Raw genomic sequence first — 26,111 nt, 5'->3', positions numbered from 1 at the left:
TGTTCTCCCCACCAGCATTTTGCATGTTGTAATAACTACACAAAGAAAGTGAAAGTTGCTTAGTCGTGTCCGACACTTTGCAACCCCATGGACTATACAGTCCATGGAATTCTCCAGGGTAGAATACCGGAGTGGGTAGCCTTTCCCTTCTCCAGGGGATCTTCCTAACCCAGGGATCAAACCCAGGTCTCCCATATTGTAGGCGGATTCTTTACCAGCTGAGCCACCAGGGAAGCCCAATAATACTGGAGTGGGTAGCCTATCCCTTCTCCAGTGGATCTTCATGACCCAGGAACCAAATTGGGGTCCCCTCCCTTGAAGGTAAATTCTTTACCAGCTGAGCTGTAAGGGAATCCCAAATAACTACACAAATACCACAGAAAACAAAAGCCAATGTTTTCATAAAATCCATTCTGGAATTTATGAAAAATAACATCCATCAAAATTCATGGATAAGGGATATGATTTTGCCAAAATCCAAACAGGTCAACCAGATTCCCTGTTTAAATCTGTATGGGACTGGAAATTAATTTAGTCTTAATTTTTTAAGAGATCAAAGTCACATAACATAAAATTTTCCATTTAACCCATTTTATAGTGTATATAATTCAGTGTCTTATCAAAGAGTCAAAATGTGCAACCAAATGGAGTCATGTGCAAATCACATGGGGTCATGATTTTAACCATCTTATGTTCCAAGCTTAAAATTAAAAGTTGCTGGCTCTTTGAAAGGAAAGCAATGACAAACTTAGAGAGCATATTAAAAAGCAAAGACATCACTTTGCTGACAAAGGACTGTATAGTCAAAGCTATGGTTTTTCCAGTAGTCATGTATGGATGTGAGTTGGACCATCAAGAAGGCTGAGCACTGAAGAATGGATTCTTTCGAACTGTGGGGTTGGAGAAGACTCTCGAGAGTCCCTTGGACAGCAAGGAGAACAAACCAGTCAATCCTAAAGGAATCAGCCCTGACTGTTCATTGGAAGGGCCGATGCTGAAGTTGAAGCTCCAATATTTTGGCCACCTGATGGGAAGAGCAGACTCATTGGAAAAGACCCTGATGCTGGGAAATATTGAAGGCAGGAGGAGAAGAGGGTGTTGGAAGATGAGCTGGTTGGATAGCCAACATGAACTTGTGCAAACGCTAGGAGACAGTGGAAGACAGTGGAGCCTGGTGTGCTGCAGTCCATGGGGTCACAAAGAGTCAGACATGATTTTGTGACTGAAGAACTAAGAGCTTCCAAGCACACTTGGTACAAAGGGTTTGTTTGAAACAGAAGTGATGGTATACTCTACAGTCAAGGTTCAGTTCATGCCCAGTGAGCCAGGCAAAAAAGAATATTTGTATAAGTCACTAACCAGGAGCGTTTGGCATAAAATCTAAGCTGCTATTATAATAGGGCAGAGATACTGGGCTTTACTTTATTCTTGTGTCCTGCATGATGAGACACCTTCATCATATTTTCAACCAATTCCCATAGCAAAACCTACCATTTCAAAGTGTGTGTAGTTTCGTGAGAAACACTTGTTTGTAGATGATGGGCAATGGATTTGTGCTTTAGGTTCATGTGTTGGTCAAAGGAGAATGTTTTCTTCTTTTCTTTAAATGTAGCTTCCTCTTCCATGACAGTGGATAAGAAAGGTTTATTTATTTATTTTTCTTTGTTTTTTTTTATTTTTTATTAGTTGGAGGCTAATTACTTCACAACATTTCAGTGGGTTTTGTCATACATTGATATGAATCAGCCATAGAGTTACACGCATTCCCCATCCTGATCCCCCCTCCACCTCCCCCTCCACCCAATTCCTCTGGGTCTTCCCAGTGCACCAGGCCCGAGCACTTGTCTCATGCATCCCACCTGGGCTGGTGATCTGTTTCACCATAGATAATATACATGCTGTTCTCTCGAAACATCCCACCCTTGCCTTCTCCCACAGAGTTCAAAAGTCTGTTCTGTACTTCTGTGTCTCTTTTTCTGTTTTGCATATAGGGTTATCATTACCATCTTTCTAAATTCCATATATATGTGTTAGTATGCTGTAATGTTCTTTGTCTTTCTGGCTTAGTTCATTCTGTATAATGGGCTCCAGTTTCATCCATCTCGTTAGAACTGATTCAAATGAATTCTTTTTAGTGACTGAGTAATATTCCATGGTGTATATGTACCACAGCTTCCTTATCCATTCATCTGCTGATGGGCATCTAGGTTGCTTCCATGTCCTGGCTATTATAAACAGTGCTGCGATGAACATTGGTGTGCCCGTGTCCCTTTCAGATCTGGTTTCCTCAGTGTGTATGCCCAGAAGTGGGATTGCTGGGTCATATGGCAGTTCTATTTCCAGTTTTTTAAGAAATCTCCACACTGTTTTCCATAGTGGCTGTACTAGTTTGCATTCCCACCAACAGTGTAAGAGGGTTCCCTTTTCTCCACACCCTCTCCAGCACTTATTGCTTGTAGACTTTTGGATAGCAGCCATCCTGACTGGCGTGTAATGGTACCTCATTGTGGTTTTGATTTGCATTTCTCTGCTAATGAGTGATGTTGAGCATCTTTTCATGTGTTTGTTAGCCATCTGTATGTCTTCTTTGGAGAAATGTCTGTTTAGTTCTTTGGCCCATTTGTTGATTGGGTCATTTATTTTTCTGGAATTGAGCTGCAGGAGTTGCTTGTATATTTTTGAGATTAATCCGCTGTCTGTTGCTTCATTTGCTATTATTTTCTCCGAATCTGAGGGCTGTCTTTTCACCTTACTTATAGTTCCCTTTGTAGTGCAAAAGCTTTTAAGTTTCATTAGATCCCATTTGTTTAGTTTTGCTTTTATTTCCAATATTCTGGGAGGTGGGTCATAGAGGATCCTGCTGTGATTTATGTCAGAGAGTGTTTTGCCTATGTTCTCCTCTAGGAGTTTTATAGTTTCTGGTCTTACATTTAGATCTTTAATCCATTTTGAGTTTATGTTTGTGTATGGTGTTAGAAAGTGTTCTAGTTTCATTCTTTTACAAGTGGTTGACCAGTTTTCCCAGCACCACTTGTTAAAGAGGTTGTCTTTTTTCCATTGTATATCCTTGCCTCCTTTGTCAAAGATAAGGTGTCCATAGGTTCCTGGATTTATCTCTGGGCTTTCTACTCTGTTCCATTGATCTATATTTCTGTCTTTGTGCCAGTACCATACTGTCTTGATGACTGTGGCTTTGTAGTAGAGTCTGAAGTCAGGCAGGTTGATTCCTCCAGTTCCATTCTTCTTTCTCAAGATTACTTTGGCTATTTGAGGTTTTCTGTATTTCCATACAAACTGTGAAATTATTTGTTCTAGTTCTGTGAAAAATACCATTGGTAGCTTGATAGGGATTGCATTGAATCTATAGGTTGCTTTGGGTAGAATAGCCATTTTGATAATATTGATTCTTCCAATCCATGAACACGGTATGTTTCTCCATCTGTTTGTGTCCTCTTTGACTTCTTTCATCAGTGTTTTATAGTTTTCTATGTATAGGTCTTTTGTTTCTTTAGGTAGATATACTCCTAAGTATTTTATTCTTTTTGTTGCAATGGTGAATGATATTGTTTCCTTAATTTCTCTTTCTGTTTTCTCATTGTTAGTGTATTGGAATGCAAGGGATTTCTGTGTGTTAATTTTATATCCTGCAACTTTACTATATTCATTGATTAGCTCTAGTAATTTTCTGGTAGAGTCTTTAGGGTTTTCTATGTAGAGGATCATGTCATCTGCAAACAGCAAGAGTTTCACTTCTTCTTTTCCTATATGGATTCCTTTTACTTCTTTTTCTGCTCTGATTGCTGTGGCCAAAACTTCTAAGACTATGTTGAATAGTAGTGGTGAGAGTGGGCACCCTTGTCTTGTTCCTGATTTCAGAGGAAATGCTTTCAATTTTTCACCATTGAGGGTGATGCTTGCTGTGGGTTTGTCATATATAGCTTTTATTATGTTGAGGTATGTTCCTTCTATTCCTGCTTTCTGGAGAGTTTTAATCATAAAATGAGTGTTGAATTTTGTCAAAGGCTTTCTCTGCATCTATTGAGATAATCATATGGTTTTTATCTTTCAATTTGTTAATGTGGTGTATTACATTGATTGATTTGTGGATATTAAGGAATCCTTGCATTCCTGGGATAAAGCCCACTTGGTCATGGTGTATGATTTTTTTAATATGTTGTTGGATTCTGTTTGCTAGAATTTTGTTAAGGATTTTTGCATCTATGTTCATCAGTGATATTGGCCTGTAGTTTTCTTTTTTTGTGGCATCTTTGTCTGGTTTTGGAATTAGGGTGATGGTGGCCTCAGAATGAGTTTGGAAGTTTACCTTCATCTGCAATTTTCTGGAAGAGTTTGAGTAAGATAGGTGTTAGCTCTTCTATAAATTTTTGGTAGAATTCAGCTGTGAAGCCATCTGGTCCTGGGTTTTGTTTGCTGGAAGATTTTTGATTACAGTTTCGATTTCCTTGCTTGTGATGGCTCTGTTAAGATCTTCTATTTCTTCCTGGTTCAGTTTTGGAAAGTTATACTTTTCTAAGAATTTGTCCATTTCTTCCAAGTTGTCCATTTTATTGGCATAGAGCTGCTGGTAGTAGTCTCTTATGATCCTTTGTATTTCAGTGTTGTCTGTTGTGATCTCTCCATTTTCATTTCTAATTTTGTTAATTTGGTTCTTCTCTCTTTGTTTCTTAATGAGTCTTGCTAATGGTTTGTCAATTTTGTTTATTTTTTCAAAAAACCAGCTTTTAGCTTTGTTGATTTTTGCTATGGTCTCTTTAGTTTCTTTTGCATTTATTTCTGCCGTAATTTTTAAGATTTCTTTCCTTCTGCTAACCCTGGGGTTCTTCATTTCTTCCTTCTCTAGTTGCTTTAGGTGTAGAGTTAGGTTATTTATTTGACTTTTTTCTTGTTTCTTGATGTAAGCCTGTAATGCTATGAACCTTCCCCTTAGCACTGCTTATACAGTGTCCCATAGGTTTTGGGTTGTTGTGTTTTCATTTTCATTCATTTCTATACATATTTTGATTTCTTTTTTGATTTCTTCTATGATTTGTTGGTTATTCAGAAGCATGTTATTTAGCCTCCATATGTTTGAATTTTTAACAATTTTTTTCCTGTAATTGAGATCTAATCTTACTGCACTGTGGTCAGAAAAGATGACTGGAATGATTTCAGTTTTTTTTAATTTTCCAAGACCAGATTTATGGCCCAGGATGTGATCTATTCTGGAGAATGTTCCGTGTGCACTTGAGAAAAAGGTGAAGTTGATTGTTTTGGGGTGAAATGTCCTATAGATATCAATTAGGTCTAGCTGGTCCATTGTGTCATTTAAGATTTGTGTTTCCTTGTTAATTTTCTGTTTAGTTGATCTATCCATAGTTGTGAGTGGGGTATTAAAGTCTCCCACTATTATTGTGTTACTATTAATTTCCTCTTTCATACTCATTAGCGTTTGCCGTACATATTGTGGTGCTCCTATGTTGGGTGCATATATATTTATAATTGTTATATCTTCTTCTTGGATTGATCCTTTGATCATTATGTAGTGTCCTTCTCTGTCTCTTTTCACATCCTTTATTTGAAAGTCTATTTTATCTGATATGAGTATTGCGACTCCTGCTTTCTTTTGTTCTCCGTTTGCGTGAAATATTTTTTTCCAGCCCTTCACTTTTAGTCTGTATGTGTCTCTTGTTTTGAGGTGGGTCTCTTGTAGACAGCATATATAGGGGTCTTGTTTTTGTATCCATTCAGCCAATCTTTGTCTTTTGGTTGGGGCATTCAACCCATTTACATTTAAGGTAATTATTGATAGGTGTGGTCCCGTTGCCATTTACTTTGTTGTTTTGGGTTCACGTTTATACAACCTTTCTGCATTTCCTGTCTAGAGAAGATCCTTTAGCATTTGTTGAAGAGCTGGTTTGGTGGTGCTGAATTCTCTCAGCTTTTGCTTATCTGTAAAGCTTTTTGAATTCTCCTTCATATCTGAATGAGATCCTTGCTGGATACAGTAATCTAGGTTGTAGGTTATTCTCTTTCATTACTTTCAGTATGTCCTGCCATTCCCTTCTGGCCTGGAGGGTTTCTATTGATAGATCAGCTGTTATCCTTATGGGAATCCCTTTGTGTGTTATTTGTTGTTTCTCCCTTGCTGCTTTTAGTATTTGTTCTTTGCGTTTGATCTTTGTTAATTTGATTAATATGTGTCTTGGGGTGTTTCGCCTTGGGTTTATCCTGTTTGGGACTCTCTGGGTTTCTTGGACTTGGGTGGCTATTTCCTTCCCCATTTTAGGGAAGTTTTCAGCTATTATCTCCTCGAGTATTTTCTCATGGCCTTTCTTTTTGTCTTCTTCTTCTGGGACTCCTATGATTCGAATGTTGGGGCGTTTCACATTGTCCCAGAGGTCCCTGAGGTTGTCCTCATTTCTTTTGATCCTTTTTTCTTTTTTCCTCTCTTCTTCATTTATTTCCACCGTTTTGTCTTCTACCTCACTTATCCTATCTTCTGTCTCCATTATTCTACTCTTGATTCCCTCCAGAGTGTTTTTTATCTCATTCATTGCATTGTTCATTTTTAATTGACTCTTTTTTTTATTTCTTCTAGGTCTTTATTAAACATTTCTTGCATCTTTTCAATCTTTGTCTCCAGGCTATTTATCTGTAACTCCATTTTGTTTTCAAGATTTTGGATCATTTTTAGTATCATTATTGTAAACTCTTTTTCAGGTAGATTCCCTATCTCCTCCTCTTTTGTTTGACTTGGTGGGCATTTTTCATGTTCCTTTACCTGTTGGGTATTTCTCTGCCTTTTCATCTTGTTTAGATTGCTGTGTCTGGAATAGGGCTTTTTTTTTTTTTGTAAGGTTATAGTCGGATGTCGACCCGGCGGATGTCGACCTGGCGGATGTCGACCATCCAGAATCTCAGGAGGTCTTTGATTAGAAAGTGGAGGCCTGTTTGCAGTGCAGCAGGGGATGCCGTCCTTGGGGCCGAGCCTGCCCCTTTCCACTCCCCCCTGCCTCCTGCCTCTGGCGGGGCTGGGCCGGTCCGCAGCCTGCAAGCTCTTCTTTGGACTTTCTTGGTCCCTTTGTTCTGTGAACGGCCGGCAGTGTGTTCCGGCCGGTTAATTTTCTCTCTCTCTTTTGCTGCCCCACAGTTTAAGTTGGCAACTCACCAAAAGCTCCCTACGATTGTCCTCAGGGCACTCAGGCCCGGACCCTACCCCAAGCAATGCCTCCCGCTCCTCTCCGTTCCGCCCCCACTTGCTGGTGGCGGATGCGGGTGTCTGGGGTACTTTTCTGCTGGGAGTTGCTTTTAGGCTCGTAATCTGTGGGTTTTATTTATTGTTTCCCTCCCAGTCAGGTTGCCCTCTGAGATTCAAACACTTCCCCCAGGACCGCCAGTGCGAGGGTTTCCCGGGGTCTGGAAACGTCCTCTATTGAGACTCCCTTCCCGGGACGGATCTCCGTCCTTAGCTCTTTTGTCTCACTTTTTATCCTTTATATTTTGTCCTACCTCCTTTCAAAGACAATGGGCTGCTTTTCTGGGCGCCTGATGACCTCAGCTAGCGATCAGAAGTTGTTTTGTGAAGTTTGCTCTGCGTTCAGTTATTCTTTTGATGAATTTGTAGGAAAGAAAGGGGTCTCCCTGTCCTACTCCTCCGCCATCTTGGCGCCTCCTCTGATAAGAAAGGTTTAGCTTCAGGACTTCCCTGGTTGTCTAGTGGCTAAGAATCTGCCTGCCAATGCAGGGGGACTCAGGTTCGATCCCACATGCCATGGGAAATCTAAGCCCGTGTGCCACAACTACTGTGCCCAGGTTCCAGAGCCCACACTCCACAACAAGAGAAGCTGCCACGATGAGAAGCCTAGGTATGCAACTGGAGAATAGCCCCTACTTGCCACAACTAGAGAAAGTCAGCAACACAGACCCAGCACAGTCCAAAATAAATACATAAGATTTTAAAAAGACTATCTTTTAAAAAAAAGGGAAAAGTTTAGCTTCTTGGTAGAATGGTAGACATGCTAGAGTGCCAGGGTGTGTATTAGTTAGTGACCTGGTGAGAAGCAGCTGGACCAGTCAAGTGGATTAAACAGAGAGGGCTTAATGAAGAGACTTCATAGTGTGGGCAGATAAAAGCAGTTCTGAACCTAGTTCCAATGTGTGTGGTTTTCACAAAACCATTCTCTGACACCAGCTGGGAGTCCAACAATTCAACTCAATTGTGATACTGTCTACCCAGAGGTAGCATTATAAGTTCAGGGCTTGGTCCCACAAGACTGCCCCGCCCCCAACACCCAGTTTCAGATGCCAACACAAGTCCAAGTTGTGACCTGTGATTCTGTCCAACTGACTACAGATCAGAGGTTCCCACGACCCCCTCCATGAGTTCCATGAGTTTGCTAGAATGGCTCACAAAATTCAGAAAACATTTTACTTACTAGATTACTGGTTTATTATCAAAGGTATAACTCAAGATTTGTCAAATGGAAGAGATGCATAGGACAAGTTACTGGGAAAGCACACATTATTTCTGTTCCCTCTTCCCAAATCTTCATGTGTTCACCAACCCAGAAGCTCTCTGAATCCCAACCTTTTGAGTTTTTATAGAGGCTCATTACATAGCATTCCCTGATGGCTCAGTGGGTAAAGAACTTGCCTGCAATGCAGGAGGCACAGGAGACGCGGGTTCAGTCCCTGGGTCAAGAAGATCTCCTGAAGGAGGAAATGGCAACCCACTCCAGTATTCTTGCCTGGGAAATTCCAAGGACAGAGGAGCCTGTTGGACCACAGTCCAATGAAGTGGCAAAGAGTCAGACACGACTGAGCATGAGCATGGGACATAACATAGGAATGACTGATTAAATTGTTGCCATTGGTGACTGACTTGACCTCGAGCCCCTTTCCCCTCCCTGGAAATCAGGAGGATGTGACTGAAAGTTCCTACCTTTCATTATGTGGTTGGCTCCACTGGCAACCAGCCCCAACCATTAGGTACTTTCCCAAAGTCGCCTCATTAACATAAATGCAGTTGTGGTGGAAAGGGGCTTGTTATGTATAATTCATATTCACCTCTAGACAGCATATTAAAAGGCAGAGACATTACTTTGCCAACAAAGGTCCATCTAGTCAAAGCTATGGTTTTTCCAGTAGTTATGTATGGATGTGAGAGTTGGACCGTAAAGAAAGCAGAGCACTGAAGAACTGATGCTTTTGACCTGTGGTGTAGGAGAAGACTCTTGAGAGCCCCTTGAACAGCAAGGAGATCAAAGCAGTCAATCCCAAAGTAAACCAACCCTGAATATTCATTGGAAAGACTGATGCTGAAGCTGGAGCTCCAATACTTTGGCCACCTGATGTGAAGAGTCAACTCATTGGGAAAGACCCTGATGCTGTGAAAGATTGAAGGCAGGAGGAGGAGGGGGTGACAGAGGATGAGATGGTTAGATGGCATCACTGACTCAATGGACATGAGTTTGTGCAAACTCCAGGAGATAGTGAAGGATAGGGAAGCTTGGTGTGCTATAATCCATTGAGTCACAAAGAGCCAGACATGACTGAGTGACTGAACAACAACAATAATATTCACCTCTATGGCTCTAAAGTGGTTTCAGGAATCAAAGACAAGATATTGTAATAAAAGATGTTCCCATTGCTCTCATCACTCAGGAAGTTCCAAGGCTTTTAGAAGCTCTGTGCCAGAAATAGGATGAAGACCAAATACATATTTCTTATTTTAAAACACAATATCAGACTTCCCTGCTGGTCCAGTGGTTAAGAATCCTTCTGCCAATGCAGGGGACACAGGTTTTATCCCTGGTCTGGAAAGATTTCACATGCCATGGGGCAATTAACCCCATGCACCACACTACTGAGCCTGTGCTCTAGAGCCTGGGCTCTGCAATAAGAGAAGCCACCTCAATGAGAAGCCTGCACACTGCAACTAGAGAAAGCTTGTGCATAGCAACAAGGATCAAGTGCTGCCAAAAAGAGGAAATAAATTAATTAATTAAACGCTTTTTTAAAAACCCACAACAGGTTTAAAGGAAATAAAGGAGAGTGGGGCACCTGGAAGTATAATAGCAGTGGGGGAGGTGGGGTTCTTATAACTTCTTGTCTTAAGGGAGCATCTGGATGGAGCAAGTATAGGAAACTGGAAAGGGCTTTAGCCTGTGAGAGAAGAATTCAACCTCTGTCCAGATGAGCAGTCCCTGCTGGACAGAAGGAGCTGGGAAAATAAATATCCCCATCTCTCTTTTTTAAATCCTTCTTCCCTCCTTCAAGTGGCGTTGTTGTTGTTCAGTCACTCAGCTGTGTCCAACTCTTTGTGATCCCACGGCTGTAGCACACCAAGCTTCCCTAGCCTTCACTATCTCCCGGAGTCTGCTCAAACTCACGTCCATCAAGTCAGTGATGCCATCTAACCATCTCATCCTGTCACCCCCTCCTCCTCCTGCCTTCAATCTTTCCCAGCATCAGGGTCTTTCCCAATGAGTTGATTCTTCACATCAGGTGGCCAAAGTACTGGAGCTCCAGCTTCAGCATCAGTCCTGCCAATGAATATTCAGAGCTGATTTCCTTTATGATTGACTGGTTTGATCTTGCTGTCCCAGGGACTTCAAGAGCGTTTTCCAGCACCGCAATTAGAAAGCATCAATTCTTTGGCACCTAGCCTTCTTTAGGGTCCAACTCTCATATCTGTACATGACTACTGGAAAAACCATAGCTTTCACTATATGACCCTTTGTCAGAGATTGGTCAAGTGGCTACCACTGACATTTGTCTTGTTATTTGTCTTCCAAACCCAACTGGAAGAGACAGCACAAGAAGGGCCTGATTATATGATCAATACAGGACAACTCCAAGTACACAGAGCAGCATCTAAAAGGATGCTAGGATGGAGAGCAGATTCTTTCACAGTCATTCAAATTGAACGGTCTCACGTTTATTAAAGTTTGAGAGGTTGGCCATATCCTATTGAACTGTTCCTTAGATGGAACATTTGCTCCCTTGGTTGGTGAAGGAAAGAACTGGAATCCTGTGATGTGTGACAGGCTACTGCTTGACCAAGGAAGGATGAGATAGCTGAAGGAGAGATTAAAGAAGGAGGTCATCAGCAGATTCTCCTGTCTGATGACCTCTGCTTTTGTTGTTTTGCAGTTTGTTCATTGGTTCATGGGACACTGCATTGTCTGCCTGGATCCCTCTCTAGGGGCTTTAGGTTCAAACTCTTCAAGAGAGACACAACTTGAATGGATTGATCAATCAATATCCAATAGAGAGAACTGCTCTAAGACAGACTTCTCTGCTTGGGATACATCATAGGTTATTGGTGCCCATAGAACAAACCATGGTCCAATCCTAAAGGATGGGAGGTGAAGTCACATGGTATGATGCCTGGCAACATGTGTGGAAAGAACTCCTTCCAGTCCACTTTGTGAAATGTATCAGTTAGACTTGGCTGTGCAGCAAACAGTCCCCAAATTTCATTTGCTTAAAATAACAACTCTATTATTCTGTTCATGATTTTGTGGGTTGGCAAGTGATTTCTTCTGGTCTAGTCTACCTGGCTGGTCTGGACTGGTTCTTTCATGCATTTTCGGTCAGTTGGTGGGTCAGCTGTTTGCTGGATGATTAAACAGCCCACTCCTAGATCTGGCAGGTAGGCAATCAGGGTGAGGAATTATTGACTAAACAACCCTGGTTCTCTTCCACATGGCCTCTCATTCTCTAGCAAGCTAACTTGGGCTCATTTACATGGTGATCTTAGGGTTTCAAGTGCATCAGGAGAGGGAAAGCCCCAGTGCGTGAGCATTTTTCAAATCTCTGCTTGTATCCTGTTAACTTGCTATTCCACTGGCCAAAGTCAGTTACCTGGCCAAGTGTAGAGCCAGCATGGGTGGACTACACACAAAGATGGGTAATTCTTGCATCTATTCATGCAAATAATCTCTCACTTGCAGACTGATCTTCGAGCACACAGAATACGCAGAATTTCATAGACTTCTCTTGGATTCAGGCATTTCAGTTTAATATTTAGACAATTTTCACTTCACCTCAGCTGACAAAGATAGATCTAAACCTTTCAGTTGCCATGCAAAATAAACTTTTTCCCATGTTTTAATAACTGTAATTTTTTAAAAATTTTATTGAAGTATGGTTGATTTACAAGGCTGTATTATATCAAAAGAAACATTTTTTGAGTATCACATGAAGCAAATATTTTGAATACTACCAGAGGGGTTGACTGCCAGCCTACCTATACAGCCATATCTTGGTATTATTTGAATATTTTACTGCATTGACTCTAATTAATTTATAACAAGAAACAGGAAACTGAAAGACACTCATCGCAAGGATGTGAAACTAAATAAAGGAAACCTTATTTTAAATGGAGTTGGAAAAGCCAGAAAGGGGAGCTGTCATGCCTTACCATTCACTGCCATCTGCAGACCTCAAACAGGAAGAGAGGTACTTGGCATTTTCAACAGGAAAACTACTGCTTTATTAGCCAGTGGGAGGAAGGAAGGTTTTCTTCTTGCTTGGGGACAGCCCAGCCAATGAAAAGCCACTACACTTTCAACTCCCAGATTCTTTGCTTACAATAACCCTTTCCAACTGCCTTCCCCTCTAAAACAGCAGTTCCTCTTCTTCGCATCTCTGGACTTACATATAGTTTTTGCTATAGCACGCTTGTCCCATATTGCAATTCTCTGCTATTTCCAAATAAACTAATTTTTCTGGTAAAATAACTGGCAGTTTTATTTTTTCTTTATTTTAAAAAAATTTTTATTGAAGCATTTACAATGTTACATTAATTGGACTGCTTTATTTTTAAGGTCAACAGGGATATGTTTCACAACTATATTAAAACCAAGGCAAGATATCAATCACTAAATGTATATTTGAACTTGTCAAACTAGGAGATGTTTGCAATATTTGTGGTGGATCATTACCAAGACTCTTTTCATATGAATGAGAAGACAATTTCAGGACACCATATTAATGGAACCAGTCATGAATTTTACCAGCCAAGTGGTTGAGTTTAATTACATGGGGTGTCCCCAGTGGCTCAATAGTAGAAAAATCTGCCTGCGATGCAGGACATGCAGCAGGAGCTGTAGGTTTGATTCCTGGGTGAGGAAAATGCCCTGGAGAAGGAAATGGCAACTCACTCCAGTATTCTTGCCTGGAGAATCCTATGGACAGAGGAGCCTGGTGGGCTACAGTCCATGGTGTCACAAAAGAGTTGGACACGACCTAGTGACTAAACAACAACAATAACATATTGGGTGGCCCTGTCTCTAAGACCAGAGTTATAGGTAGTCATGTTGCAGAAGTGGTAAACTGAGAAATGAAAGGATAACAGGGAACTGGGTAACATAAAGTTTATCACACTCTTCCACACTCTGGACTTCCACCCTCTCATTAAAGGAGCCTTCTCAAAGTTGGATCCATTTTCTTGGCATCGATGGAGATTGGGACCACTCGCCATTACCTGGTTTTCCTCCTTGGCCACCATCATCATTTCCAAATTCATTTTCTGAAGTATGGTCCATCCTGATAATGTACTATTTAAATTACTTGGATGAAAAGAGAACTAATGGACCAATTATGCAAGTGCTCCTACTGAAAGGTTGTTACACAGCCATGAAAAACGCTGGGATTCTTGGCCTCCGGAGGAGAGGAATTCAATCCAGGGCCAGTGACAAGGCTTGATCACTTGGTGCTTCTGTGTAATAAAGTTTTATTAAAGTATAAAAGAGATAGAGAAAGCTTCTGACATAGACATCAGAACGGGGCAGAATGAGTGCCCCCCTGCTAGTCTTTAGCAGGAAGCTATATACCTACTAGCAGGCTACTAATTAGAGAAAGGAAATGTCTCATAACTCAGAGAGTGGCACCAGGCCCCTCACCCACAACATGCATTTTAAGATAACATTGGCACAAGGCGAGTCATCTCGGGCAATAAAATGATTGACATGAATCTTGAAGAAAGCCAGATTTCCAAGCAAATACATAGTCTCATTAATATAGCTTAAGAGAATATTAGCATGAATAAAAATACTGGTTTGTTGAGTAAAACATACTGATTTGTCAAGTCGGTTCTGAGTCTTGGGCAGAACTGACTTGAAGAAAGACGGAGTCTAAGGTAAATACGTAGTTCATTAACATAGCTTAAGAAAAGCATTTCCATAAGAAATATGCATTGGTTAGCCCAAGGTTTGAGAAAAGTTAAGCTTAGGTGTAACCAGGTGTTGTCATGGCAACACAGAATTTTATTTTATTTTATTTATTTATTTTTTCATTTATTTTTATTAGTTGGAGGCTAATTACTTCACAACATTGCAGTGGGTTTTGTCATACATTGACATGAATCAGCCATGGAGTTACATGTATTCCCCATCCCGATCCCCGCTCCCACCTCCCTCTCCACCCGATTCCTCTGGGTCTTCCCAGTGCACCAGGCCCGAGCACTTGTCTCAGGCATCCCACCTGGGCTGGTGATCTGTTTCACCATAGATAATATACATGCTGTTCTCTCGAAACATCCCACCCTCACCTTCTCCCACAGAGTCCAAAATTCTGTTCTGTACTTCTGTGTCTCTTTTACTGTTTTGCATATAGGGTTATCATTACCATCTTTCTAAACTCCGTATATATGTGTTAGTATGCTGTAATGTTCTTTAAGTTTCTGGCTTAGTTCACTCTGTATAATGGGCTCCAGTTTCATCCATCTCATTAGAACTGATTCAAATGAATACTTTTTATTTATTTATTTATTTATTAATTTATTTGTTTTTTTTTTGTCATACATTGATATGAATCAGCCATAGATTTACACGTATTCCCCATCCCGATCCCCCCTCCCACCTCCCCCTCCACCCGGTTCCTCTGGGTCTTCCCAGTGCACCAGGCCCGAGCACCTGTCTCATGCATCCCACCTGGGCTGGTGATCTGTTTCACCATAAATAGTATACAGGCTGTTCTTTTGAAATATCCCACCCTCACATTCTCCCACAGAGTCCAAAAGTCTGTTCTGTACATCTGTGTCTCTTTTTCTGTTTTGCATATAGGGTTATCATTACCATCTTTCTAAATTCCATATATGTGTGTTAGGATGCTGTAATGTTCTTTATCTTTCTGGCTTACTTCACTCTGTATAATGGGCTCCAGTTTCATCCATCTCATTAGAACTGATTCAAATGAATACTTTTTAATGGCTGAGTAATATTCCATGGTGTATATGTACCAGAGCTTCCTTATCCATTCATCTGCTGATGGGCATCTAGGTTGCTTCCATGTCCTGGCTATTATAAACAGTGCTGCGATGAACATTGGGGTACACGTGTCTCTTTCAGATCTGGTTTCCTCAGTGTGTATGCCCAGAAGTGGGATTGCTGGGTCATATGGCAGTTCTATTTCCAGTTTTTTAAGAAATCTCCACACTGTTCTCCATAGCGGCTGTACTAGTTTGCATTCCCACCAACAGTGTAAGAGGGTTCCCTTTTCTCCACACCCTCTCCAGCATTTATTGCTTGTAGACTTTTGGATAGCAGCCATCCTGACTGGCGTGTAATGGTACCTCATTGTGGTTTTGATTTGCATTTCTCTAATAATGAGTGATGTTGAGCATCTTTTCATGTGTTTGTTAGCCATCTGTATGTCTTCTTTGGAGAAACGTCTGTTTAGTTCTTTGGCCCATTTTTTGATTGGGTCATTTATTTTTCTGGAATTGAGCTTCAGGAGTTGCTTGTATATTTTTGAGATTAATCCTTTGTCTGTTGCTTCATTTGCTATTATTTTCTCCGAATCTGAGGGCTGTCTTTTCACCTTACTTATAGTTTCCTTTCTTGTGCAAAAGCTTTTAAGTTTCATTAGGTCCCATGTGTTTATTTTTGCTTTTATTTCCAATATTCTGGGAGGTGGGTCATAGAGGATCCTGCTGTGATTTATGTCGGAGAGTGTTTTGCCTATGTTCTCCTCTAGGAGTTTTATAGTTTCTGGTCTTACATTTAGATCTTTAATCCATTTTGAGTTTATCTTTGTGTATGGTGTTAGAAAGTGTTCTAGTTTCATTCTTTTACAAGTGGTTGACCAGTTTTCCCAGCACCACTTGTTAAAGAGGTTGTCTTTTTGCCATTGTATATCCTTGCCTCCTTTGTCAAAGATAAGGTGTCCATAGGTTCGTGGATTTATCTCTGGGCTTTCTATTCTGTTCCATTGATCTATATTTCTGTCTTTGTGCCAGTACCATACTGTCTTGATGACTGTGGCTTTGTAGTAGAGTCTGAAGTCAGGCAGGTTGATTCCTCCAGTTCCATTCTTCTTTCTCAAGATTACTTGGGCTATTCGAGGTTTTTTGTATTTCCATACAAACTGTGAAATTATTTGGTCTAGTTCTGTGAAAAATACCTTTGGTAGCTTGATAGGGATTGCATTGAATCTATAGGTTGTTTTGGGTAGGATAGCCATTTTGACAATATTGATTCTTCCAATCCATGAACACGGTATGTTTCTCCATCTGTTTGTGTCCTCTTTGACTTCTTTCATCAGTGTTTTATAGTTTTCTATGTATAGGTCTTTTGTTTCTTTAGGTAGATATACTCCTAAGTATTTTATTCTTTTTGTTGCAATGGTGAATGATATTGTTTCCTTAATTTCTCTTTCTGTTTTCTCATTGTTAGTGTATTGGAATGCAAGGGATTTCTGTGTGTTAATTTTATATCCTGCAACTTTACTATATTCATTGATTAGCTCTAGTAATTTTCTGGTAGAGTCTTTAGGGTTTTCTATGTAGAGGATCATGTCATCTGCAAACAGCAAGAGTTTCACTTCTTCTTTTCCTATATGGATTCCTTTCACTTCTTTTTCTGCTCTGATTGCTGTGGCCAAAACTTCTAAGACTATGTTGAATAGTAGTGGTGAGAGTGGGCACCCTTGTTTTGTTCCTGATTTCAGAGGAAAAGCTTTCAATTTTTCACCATTGAGAGTAATGCTTGCTGTGAATTTGTCATATATAGCTTTTATTATGTTGAGGTATGTTCCTTCTATTCCTGCTTTCTGGAGAGTTTTAATCATAAATGAGTGTTGAATTTTGTCAAAGGCTTTCTCTGCATCTATTGAGATAATCATATGGTTTTTATCTTTCAATTTGTTAATGTGGTGTATTACATTGATTGATTTGTGGATATTAAAGAATCCTTGCATTCCTGGGATAAAGCCCACTTGGTCATGGTGTATGATTTTTTTAATATGTTGTTGGATTCTGTTTGCTAGAATTTTGTTAAGGATTTTTGCATCTATGTTCATCAGTGATATTGGCCCGTAGTTTTCTTTTTTTGTGTCATCTTTGTCTGGTTTTGGAATTAGGGTGATGGTGGCCTCAGAATGAGTTTGGAAGTTTACCTTCATCTGCAATTTTCTGGAAGAGTTTGAGTAAGATAGGTGTTAGCTCTTCTATAAATTTTTGGTAGAATTCAGCTAGCCATCTGGTCCTGGGCTTTTGTTTGCTGGAAGATTTCTGATTACAGTTTCGATTTCCTTGCTTGTGGTGGCTCTGTTAATATCTTCTATTTCTTCCTGGTTCAGTTTTGGAAAGTTATACTTTTCTAAGAATTTGTCCATTTCTTCCAAGTTGTCCATTTTATTGGCATAGAGCTGCTGGTAGTAGTCTCTTATGATCCTTTGTATTTCAGGCAACACAGAATTTTAAAAGAAACCTCCTTCTAATTTTGTGTAGAAAAGGGGAAAAAATCTGACTCTTGCCCTCCTGCCACTTAGTTCAATTCAGTTCAGTAACTCAGTCGTGTCTGATTCTTTGAGACCCAATAGACTGCAGCATGCCAGGCTTCCCTGTCCATCACCAACTCCTGGAGCTTACTCAGACTCATGTCCATCAAATCAGTGATATCACCCAACTGTCTCATCCTCTGTTGTCCCCTTCTCCTTTGCCTTCAATCTTTCCCAGCATCAGGGTCTTTTCCAAGGAGTCAGTTCAGTCAGGTGGCCAAAGTATTGGAGTTTCAGCATCAGTCCTTCCAGTGAATATTTAGGACTGATTTCCTTTAGGATGGACTGGTTGGATCTCCTTGCAGTCCAAGAGACTCTCAAGAGTTTTGTCCAGCACCACAGTTCAAAAGCATCAATTCTTCAGTGCTCAGCTTTCTTTATAGTCCAACTCTCATATCCATACATGACTACTGGAAAAACCATAGCTTTGACTAGACGGACCTTTGTCAACAAAGTAATGTCTCTGCTTTTTAACATGCTGTCTAGGTCTGTCATAGCTTTTATTCCAAGGAGCAGGTGTCTTTTAATTTCATGGCTGCAGTCACTGTCTGCAGTGATTTTGGAGACCAAGAAAATAAAGTCTGTCACTGTTTCCATTGTTTCGCCATCTATTTGCCATGAAGTGATGGGACAAGATGCCATGATCTTTGTTTTTTGAATGCTGAGTTTTAAACCAGCTTTTTCACTCTCTTCTCACTTTGATCGAGAGACTCTCTAGTTCTTCTTAGCTTTCTGCCATCAGGGTGGTGTCATCTGCATATCTCAGGTTATTGGTATTTCTCCTGGCAGTCTTGATTCCAGCTTGTGCTTCATACAGCCTAGCATTTGGCTTGATGTACTCTACATAGAAGTTAAATAAGCAGGGTCACAATATACAGGCTTACTCCTTTTCCAGTTTGGATTCAGTCTGCTATTCCATGTCTAGTTCTAACTGTTGCTTCTTGACCTGCATTCAGATTTCTCAAGAGGCAGGTTAGGTGGTCTGGTATTCCCATCTCTTTCAGAATTTTCCACAATTTGTTGTGATCTACACAGTCAAAGGCTTTGGCGTAATCAATAAAGCAGAAGTAGATGTTTTTCTGGTATTCTCTTGCTTTTTGATGATCCAACAGATGTTGGCAATTTGATCTCTGGTTCCTCTGCCTTTTCTAAATCCAGCCTGAATATCTGGAAATTCACGGTTCAGGTACTATTGAAGCCTGGCTTGAAGAATTTTGAGCATTACTTTGCTAGCGTGTGAGATGAATGCAATTGTGAGGTAGTTCAAACATTCTTTGGCATTGCCTTTCTCTGGGATTGGAATGAAAACTGACTTTTTCCAGTCCTGTGGCCACTGATGAGTTTTCCAAATTTGTAGTCATATTGAATGCAGCACTTTCACAGCATCATATTTTAGGATTTGAAATAGCTCAACTGGAATTCCATCATCCCCACTAGCTCTGTCCATAGTGATGCTTCCTAAGGCCCACTTGACTTGGCATTTTAGGATGTCTGGCTCTAGGTGAGTGACCACACCATTGTGGTTATCTGGGTCATGAAGATCTTTTCTGTATCATTCTTCTGTGTATTATTGCCACCTCCTCTTAATATCTTCTGCTTCTGTTAGGTCCATACTATTTCTGTCCTTTATTGTGCTCATATTTGCATGAAATTTTCCCTTGGTATCTCTAATTTTCTTGAGGAGATCTCTAATCTTTCCCATTTTATTGTTTTTCTCTATTTCTTTGCATTGATCACTGAGGAAGGTTTTCTTATCTCTCCTTGCTATTCTTTGGAACTTTGCATCCAAATGGGCATATCTTTCCTTGTCTCCTTTGCCTTTAGTTTCTCTTCTTTTCTCAGCTATTTGTAAGGCCTCCTCAGACAACGTTTTTGCATTTCTGCCGCTTAAGAGAAAGATAAAAAATGTCTGCCTCTGCAGCCTATTTCCTCCATTTGCGGGGCCTTGGCTTTCCTGCATGTTACCACCTCACTACTAATGCCCGTAGTCATCTCATGCAGCCACAAGACTCCTTGAGCAACTAAAGCTCGAGATAAGAAGAGATGTACTTCCTGTTTTGGTTGCTGTTAGCTCGGAGAAGCTACCAGACTGGGTGACCAGCGAGGACTTTCGTCTTGTGGGTAAGGAGGAACTGGTTTTGTGTTTTTTCCACGAAAAATAGAATGTGCTTTGCTTGTGAGCTTGGGTCTTAAAATAATACACTGGCTCTGGAAAGATTTTAAAGGATAGCTCGTTCGATGTCCTGTTGCTTTATTTTTAAACTTAAATTTATTTTAAAATTTATTTATTTTTAATTGGAGAATAATTGCTTTACAATATTGTACTGGTTTTGCCATGCTTTATCTCTTGAAAGATGCTCTAGGGACATTGTTTCATATTTATTTCCCCATTTCAGTTTAGTACGTATAGAACATAGTAAAATGTTTTCAAATACCCAAAAGAAATCATGAATTGTGTGTTGAGGGGCTTAAGAAGAACTAAAATAAAGTTTCAATGAACAGAGTCTGAAGCAAATACTGCTTTGTGAAACTTGGTTCATTTTTCTCTCTATCTTTGTGAAGTAAAATGTATTTTTTATAATAGGTCTTTTTAAAAAAAAAAAAAAAACAACAAACTCTCTAAATCAATGTTGCTAGATATGTGAAATAAACAGACCCAAAGAACAAATACGATATGATCTCACTTAGATGTAGAAACTATGGTAGTCAAATGCTTAGAAGCAGAGACTAGAATGATGTTTTCCAGGGGAGGGAGGGAGATGGGAGGGGAAGGTCATAGGGTATAAAGTTTTAATTACACAAGATGAAAAACTCCAGTGACAGCTTAATGTCTATAGCTAATGATGTTGTATTGTATACTTAAAATTTTCTAAGAGGGTAGATCTTATGTTAAGTGTTATTCACACACACACACACACTCAAATCATAAAGAGGGCAGGAGAATAATTTCAGATATGATGGATATGTTTCTGTCCTTGATGGTAGTGATAGTTTCATATGTATATATTTATTTCTAAGCTTATCAAGTTATATACATAAAATATGTACTTTTGCATGCTTTTTACATGATGACCATCCCTCAGTAAAGTGGTTAAAAAAAAAGAAATCAACATCACTAGAGGTCTCAGCTCTTCCGAAAAATATTATCACCCTTTTCACATACGATATTCACTTCAGTTAAACTGGTTTCGAAAGAGTCTTTAAAAAAAAAGAATAACCATTAACTAGACTGGGTTTCTCCACATTGAGAGTTTCTATAGTTTATCTTAGGGTAGGCTTTTGGAAGGGAAGTATAGTCAAAAAGGGAAATGAATGTTGAGAGAAGGGAAAGGATCAGGAAGTAACAAAGTGTAACTCCTGGCACATGCCAACATACAGAATGTCTCGAGGTAAAGTCCATGGTCTCCAGATCTCCAGCGTTCTAATTATTCCCTCCAGATCCCCAAATGGCCTCATTTATTTATATTCCAAGTTTAGACCTAGGCGACAAGGGGGTTTGGGCTTCCCAAGTGGCATTAGTGATAAAGAACCTCCCTGCTAGTGCAAGAGACTTAAGAAATGCAGGTTTGACCCCTGGGTTGGGAAGATCTCCTGAAGGCATGGCAACCCATTCCAGCGTTCTTGCCTGGAGAATCCCATGGACAGAGGAGCCTGGCAGGCTACAGTCCAAAGGGTGGCAAAGAGTCGAATAGGACTGAGTGACGACGACGACTACTACTAACCTTGCTTCTAGAAGCCATTATGCTATAATCATCCTTGTAGAACCTTGCTTATTTCCCAGAATTGGAGTTGTTGAGTCAAAAGACAGATAGAAATGAAAGGGTTTTGATAAACAATGAACCACCTGCCTGCTAAATTTTGTGACCATCCAAAATAAATCCTCATGGGGCTTATTTATCCCAGGAACCCTTGTCACATCCTGCTTGGGAGTGCTTCTAAGGTTGTCGTTCCAGGAACCTCGACTGCTATGGGAAGCAGGTGCCTGTTGCTACTCTCTGGTGAGTAGAACAAAGAATTCTCTCCACCCTCCAGTACCCTGGGTACCCCAGCTTCGGTTGCTTTCCAGAATTTGGCACTTTCTCCAGAAATTCCTGTGTGTGTGTCCTACTCCAAAGTCTGATACTAAGTCTCTTAGTTGCTCTCCTCCAAAGCAGAACTGAGACAAAAACTTAGGTTTAATTAATTTAGGCTTCCCAGATGGTGCTAGTAGTAAAGAACATGCCTGCCAATGAAGGAGACATAAGAGATGTGGGTTCGAGCGCTCGATGGGGAAGATCCCCTGGAGAAGGGCATGGCAACCCATTCCAGTATTCTTGCCTGGAGAATCTCATGGACAGAGGATCCTGGTGGGCTACGGTCCGTAGGGTCCCAAAGAATTGGACACAACTGAAGCGAATGAGCACAAATAGGAAGGTTTTAGGGTCCTTTGGGAAAGGAAGCCAAAGAGGGAAGAGAGAAGAGTGACGGTGAGGGGTTAGCACTGTGGATAACTGGTACTCCTGGGTATCCTTTCAGGGTGTAATGTGTCTTAGAAGGGCAAAGAATCTGGGCTGTGTATCTTCCAGTCCTGTTCCTGTGCTTCTTGATGCCCTTCACGGGCTGCAGAAAAACACCCTTTTACAGAAAGATACAGGAAGCTTCCCTGGTGGCTCAGACGGTAAAGTGTCTGCCCGCAGTGCGGGAGACCCAGGTTCGATCCCTGGGTTGGGAAGATCCCCTGTAGAAGGCAATGGCAACCCACTCCAGTACTCTTGCCTGAAACATTCCATGGACTGAGGAGCCTGGTAGGCTACAGTCCATGGGGTCGCAGAGTCGGACACAACTGAGCGACTTCACTTTTACTTTCACATATGTTATCTGCTTACTGTGTAACCCCTTTCTGGGTAGGCTTAGGGGACATGGCAAGCATATAACATGCTGACTGACCACTATGCAGGTCCAAGCTTGGAGGACTATTGCTTAGTATATTATAGTAACTGGAACCTACCCACCTGTCTGCTCTGGGCTTTAGAGACTTCAAGATAATAAAAAATACCACTGGAGGAATCAAATACAGTTTAAGCCTAGGCCGTTTGTAAGCAGTTCTTAGAGGCAAGCAAGTGATAGCCATTAGTTTATGACAGAAGTGAACTTATTTTTTCTTTCTGTAAAGATCCAGGTAATCACTATTCTCAGCTTTGTGGGCCGTTTGGATCTCTGTCTTAATGCCTCAGCTCTGCTTGTTGCTTTATAAAAGCAGCCACAGAGTGGGACAGATCTTTTGGAATTTTTCTAGTGGGGTTTTCACAAAACTGCATTGGAAACCCCCCACAAAAAAGTAAACAAATAAAAGCAGCCACCGACCTTTCCTGAACGGATGGGCACTGCCGTGTTCCAATAAAGCTTGATTTATAGACATAGGAATGGGAATTTCAGGTAATTTCCACATTCCATGCATGCACTATATTCTCCTTGATTAAAAAATATATATATTTAAAAACCACTAAGAACAATTCTTAGTTCATGGGCTGCACAAAAACCAGGCAAGGGTCTGCATTTGGCCCAAGGCCATAGTTTGCTGACCCCTACCCTATGGTCATATTTCTTCTTTATGTGTCAGAAAAGCACTCACAAGGAAAATGCAGAGGCTTGAGGGTTTGGTTTTTTTTTTTTTTTTAGCTGTGCTGGATCTTCGTCACTGCTTGCAGACTACTTTCTGGTTGTGGTGCACAGGCTTCTCATTGCGGGGGCTTCTCTTGTTGTGGAGTGCTGGCTCTAGGGTGCACGGGCTTCAGTAGTTGCAGCACACTGGCTTGGTTGCCCCATGGCATGTGGGATCTTCCCGGACCAGAGATCCACCCTATGTCCCGTGCATTGGCAGGTAGATTCTTGACCACTGAACCACCAGGGATGCCCAATGAAGTGTCTACAAAAGCCCCAAAACGATGGGATTCGGAGAGCTTCTGGGTTGGCGAACACATGGAGATTTGAGGAAAGTAGTGGCTGGAGGGGGCACGGAATCCCCACCCCCTTCCTCATACCTTGCCCAGTGTGTGCCTTCCATTGTCTCTTTCTGAGATATATTCTTCTATGCGTGCATGCCAAGTCATTTCAGTCATGTCCGACTGTGACCCAATGGACTGTAGCCCGCCAGACTCTTCTGTCCACGGGGTTCTCCAGGCGAGAATACTGGAGTGGGTTTCCATGCTGTCCCGGGAATCTTTCCAACCCAGGGATGCCCGTGTCTCTTATGTCCCCTGCATCGGCAGGCAGGTTCTTTACCACAAGTGCCACCTGGGAAGCCCAATATCCTCCTACAATAAGCTGGTAATCCAGTAAGTACATGGCTTCTTTGAGTTCTGTGAGCTGCTCTAGCAAATTAATTGAATCCAAAGAGGGAGTCATTGGAATATCCAATCCATAGCCAGTTGGTCAGAAGCCCACGGGACAACTTGGAATTGTGATGGGCATCTGAAGTCTTTGGGACTGAGCCCTTAACCTGGGATATCTGATGCTCTTCCAGGGGAGTTAGTGTCAGAACTGAGTTGAGAGGGACAGATTCGGAGGTTGGGATTGACACATACACACTACTCTATATAAAATAGATAGAGGAATTCCCTATCCCAGTGGTTAGGGCTCTGCGCTTCCACTGCAGGGAGCACAGGTCTGATCTTTGGTCGGAGAATTTAAGATCCCACGTGCCATGCTGCATTACAAAAATAAAAAATAGATAACAAATAAGGATCTATTTTAGGTTTCCCAGGTAGCATTAGAGGCAAAGAATCCACCTGCCAATGCAGGAGACATAAGAGACGTGGGTTTGATCCCTGGGTGGGGAAGATCCCTTGGAGGAGGGCATGGCAACCCACTCCAGTATTCTTGCCTGGAGAATCCCATGGGCTGAGGAGCCTGGTGGGTCCACAAGGTCACAAAGAGTTGGACACAACTGAAGCAATTTAGCATAGCACAAGGATCTATTTTATAGCACAGGAAACTCTTCTCAATACTCTGTAATGATCTATATGAGAAAAAAATCTGAAAAAGAATGGGAGGGAAAAAGAAAAAAAGAGCTGAGTTTAATTATAGGATACCCAGAGAAATGCAAATCAAAACCTCAATGAGGTACCATTACACGCCAGTCAGAATGGCTGCTATCCAAAAGTCTACAGGCAATAAATGTTGGAGAGGATGTGGAGAAAAGGGAACCCTCTTACACTGTTGGTGGGAATGCAAACTAGTACAGCCACTATGGAGAACAGTGCGGAAATTCCTTAAAAAACTGGAAATAGAACTGCCATATGACCCAGGAATCCCACTCCTGGGCATACACACCGAGGAAACCAGATCTGAAAGAAACACGTGCACACCAATGTTCATCGCAGCACTGTTTACAATAGCCAGGACGTGGAAGCAACCTAGATGCCCATCAGCAGACGAATGGATAAGGAAACTGTGGTACATATACACCATGGAATATTACTCAGCCATTAAAAAGAATTAATTTGAATCAGTTCTAATGAGGTGGATGAAACTGGAGCCCCTTATACAGAGTGAAGTAAGCCAGAAAGAAAAACACCAATACAGTATACTAACGCATATATATGGAATTTAGAAAGATGGTAACGATAACCCTATATGCAAGACAGAAAAAGAGACTCAGATGTATAGAACAGACTTTTGGACTCTATGGGAGAAGGCAAGGGTGGGATGATCTGAGAGAACAGCATTGAAACATGTATATTATCAAGTGTGAAACAGATCGCCAGTCCAGGTTGGATGCATGAGACAAGTGCTCAGGGCGGGTGCACTGGGAAGACCCAGAGGGATGGGATGGGGAGGGAGGTGGGAAGGGGGTTCAGGATGGAGAACACATGTAAATTCATGAATGATTCATGTCAATGTATGGCAAAAACCACTACAATATTGTAAAGTAATTAGCCTCCAACTAATAAAAATAATTGGGAAAAAAATAATTATAGGATACCCAGCTGGTGTCAGAGGATTGCTTATTGCTGAGGGAGCTCCCGTTGTCCCCCACACACATTGGATTTGGGTGTAGAGTCTCTGATAGCTGTAATCAGTACTCTATGATGCCCTTCTGTGACACTAGTGTTTATAGCCAGTCTAGAAGAATCTACAGTGAAGCTAGCACACATATGACTTGACAAGAGGAGACAAAGTCCCCCAACTCACTGAGGCCTCAGCCAGGTGAAGCCTCAGGGCATCTCCCATCTGCTTTATCTCTGCCCTCATTCTTCTAGGTCTCAGTGTCCTCCTGGCTCTGTCAGGATTGGAAGCAAAGAAGGCTGGAGGTGAGTATGTTGTTATTGATCAGTTTCTCAGTC

General features: G+C 41.2%; 1 protein-coding gene and 1 non-coding gene across 2 annotated transcripts in view; both read left to right on the top strand.

Moving 5' to 3' along the window:
- Positions 1-19,864: 19,864 nt before the first annotated feature.
- Positions 19,865-26,111, top strand: part of LOC122699606 (adhesion G protein-coupled receptor E4-like) — a 35,456-nt gene continuing 29,209 nt past the window's right edge. The window contains exons 1-3 of the mRNA XM_043911765.1: positions 19,865-19,908; positions 21,691-21,785; positions 26,028-26,078. Coding sequence (XP_043767700.1) covers positions 21,755-21,785; positions 26,028-26,078 — 82 coding nt within the window. The 5' untranslated portion in view covers positions 19,865-19,908; positions 21,691-21,754. The remainder of the gene's footprint in view (positions 19,909-21,690; positions 21,786-26,027; positions 26,079-26,111) is intronic.
- LOC122701146 lies at positions 23,032-23,096 on the top strand. The gene has a single exon (XR_006342989.1). It is a non-coding gene; the product is annotated as a U7 small nuclear RNA (small nuclear RNA).

This window comes from Cervus elaphus, chromosome 9 (assembly GCF_910594005.1).
Source record: "Cervus elaphus chromosome 9, mCerEla1.1, whole genome shotgun sequence".
NCBI lineage: Eukaryota > Metazoa > Chordata > Mammalia > Artiodactyla > Cervidae > Cervus > Cervus elaphus.
Note: the sequence above shows the minus strand (reverse complement) of the source record. Positions and strands in the feature narration are given on the sequence as shown.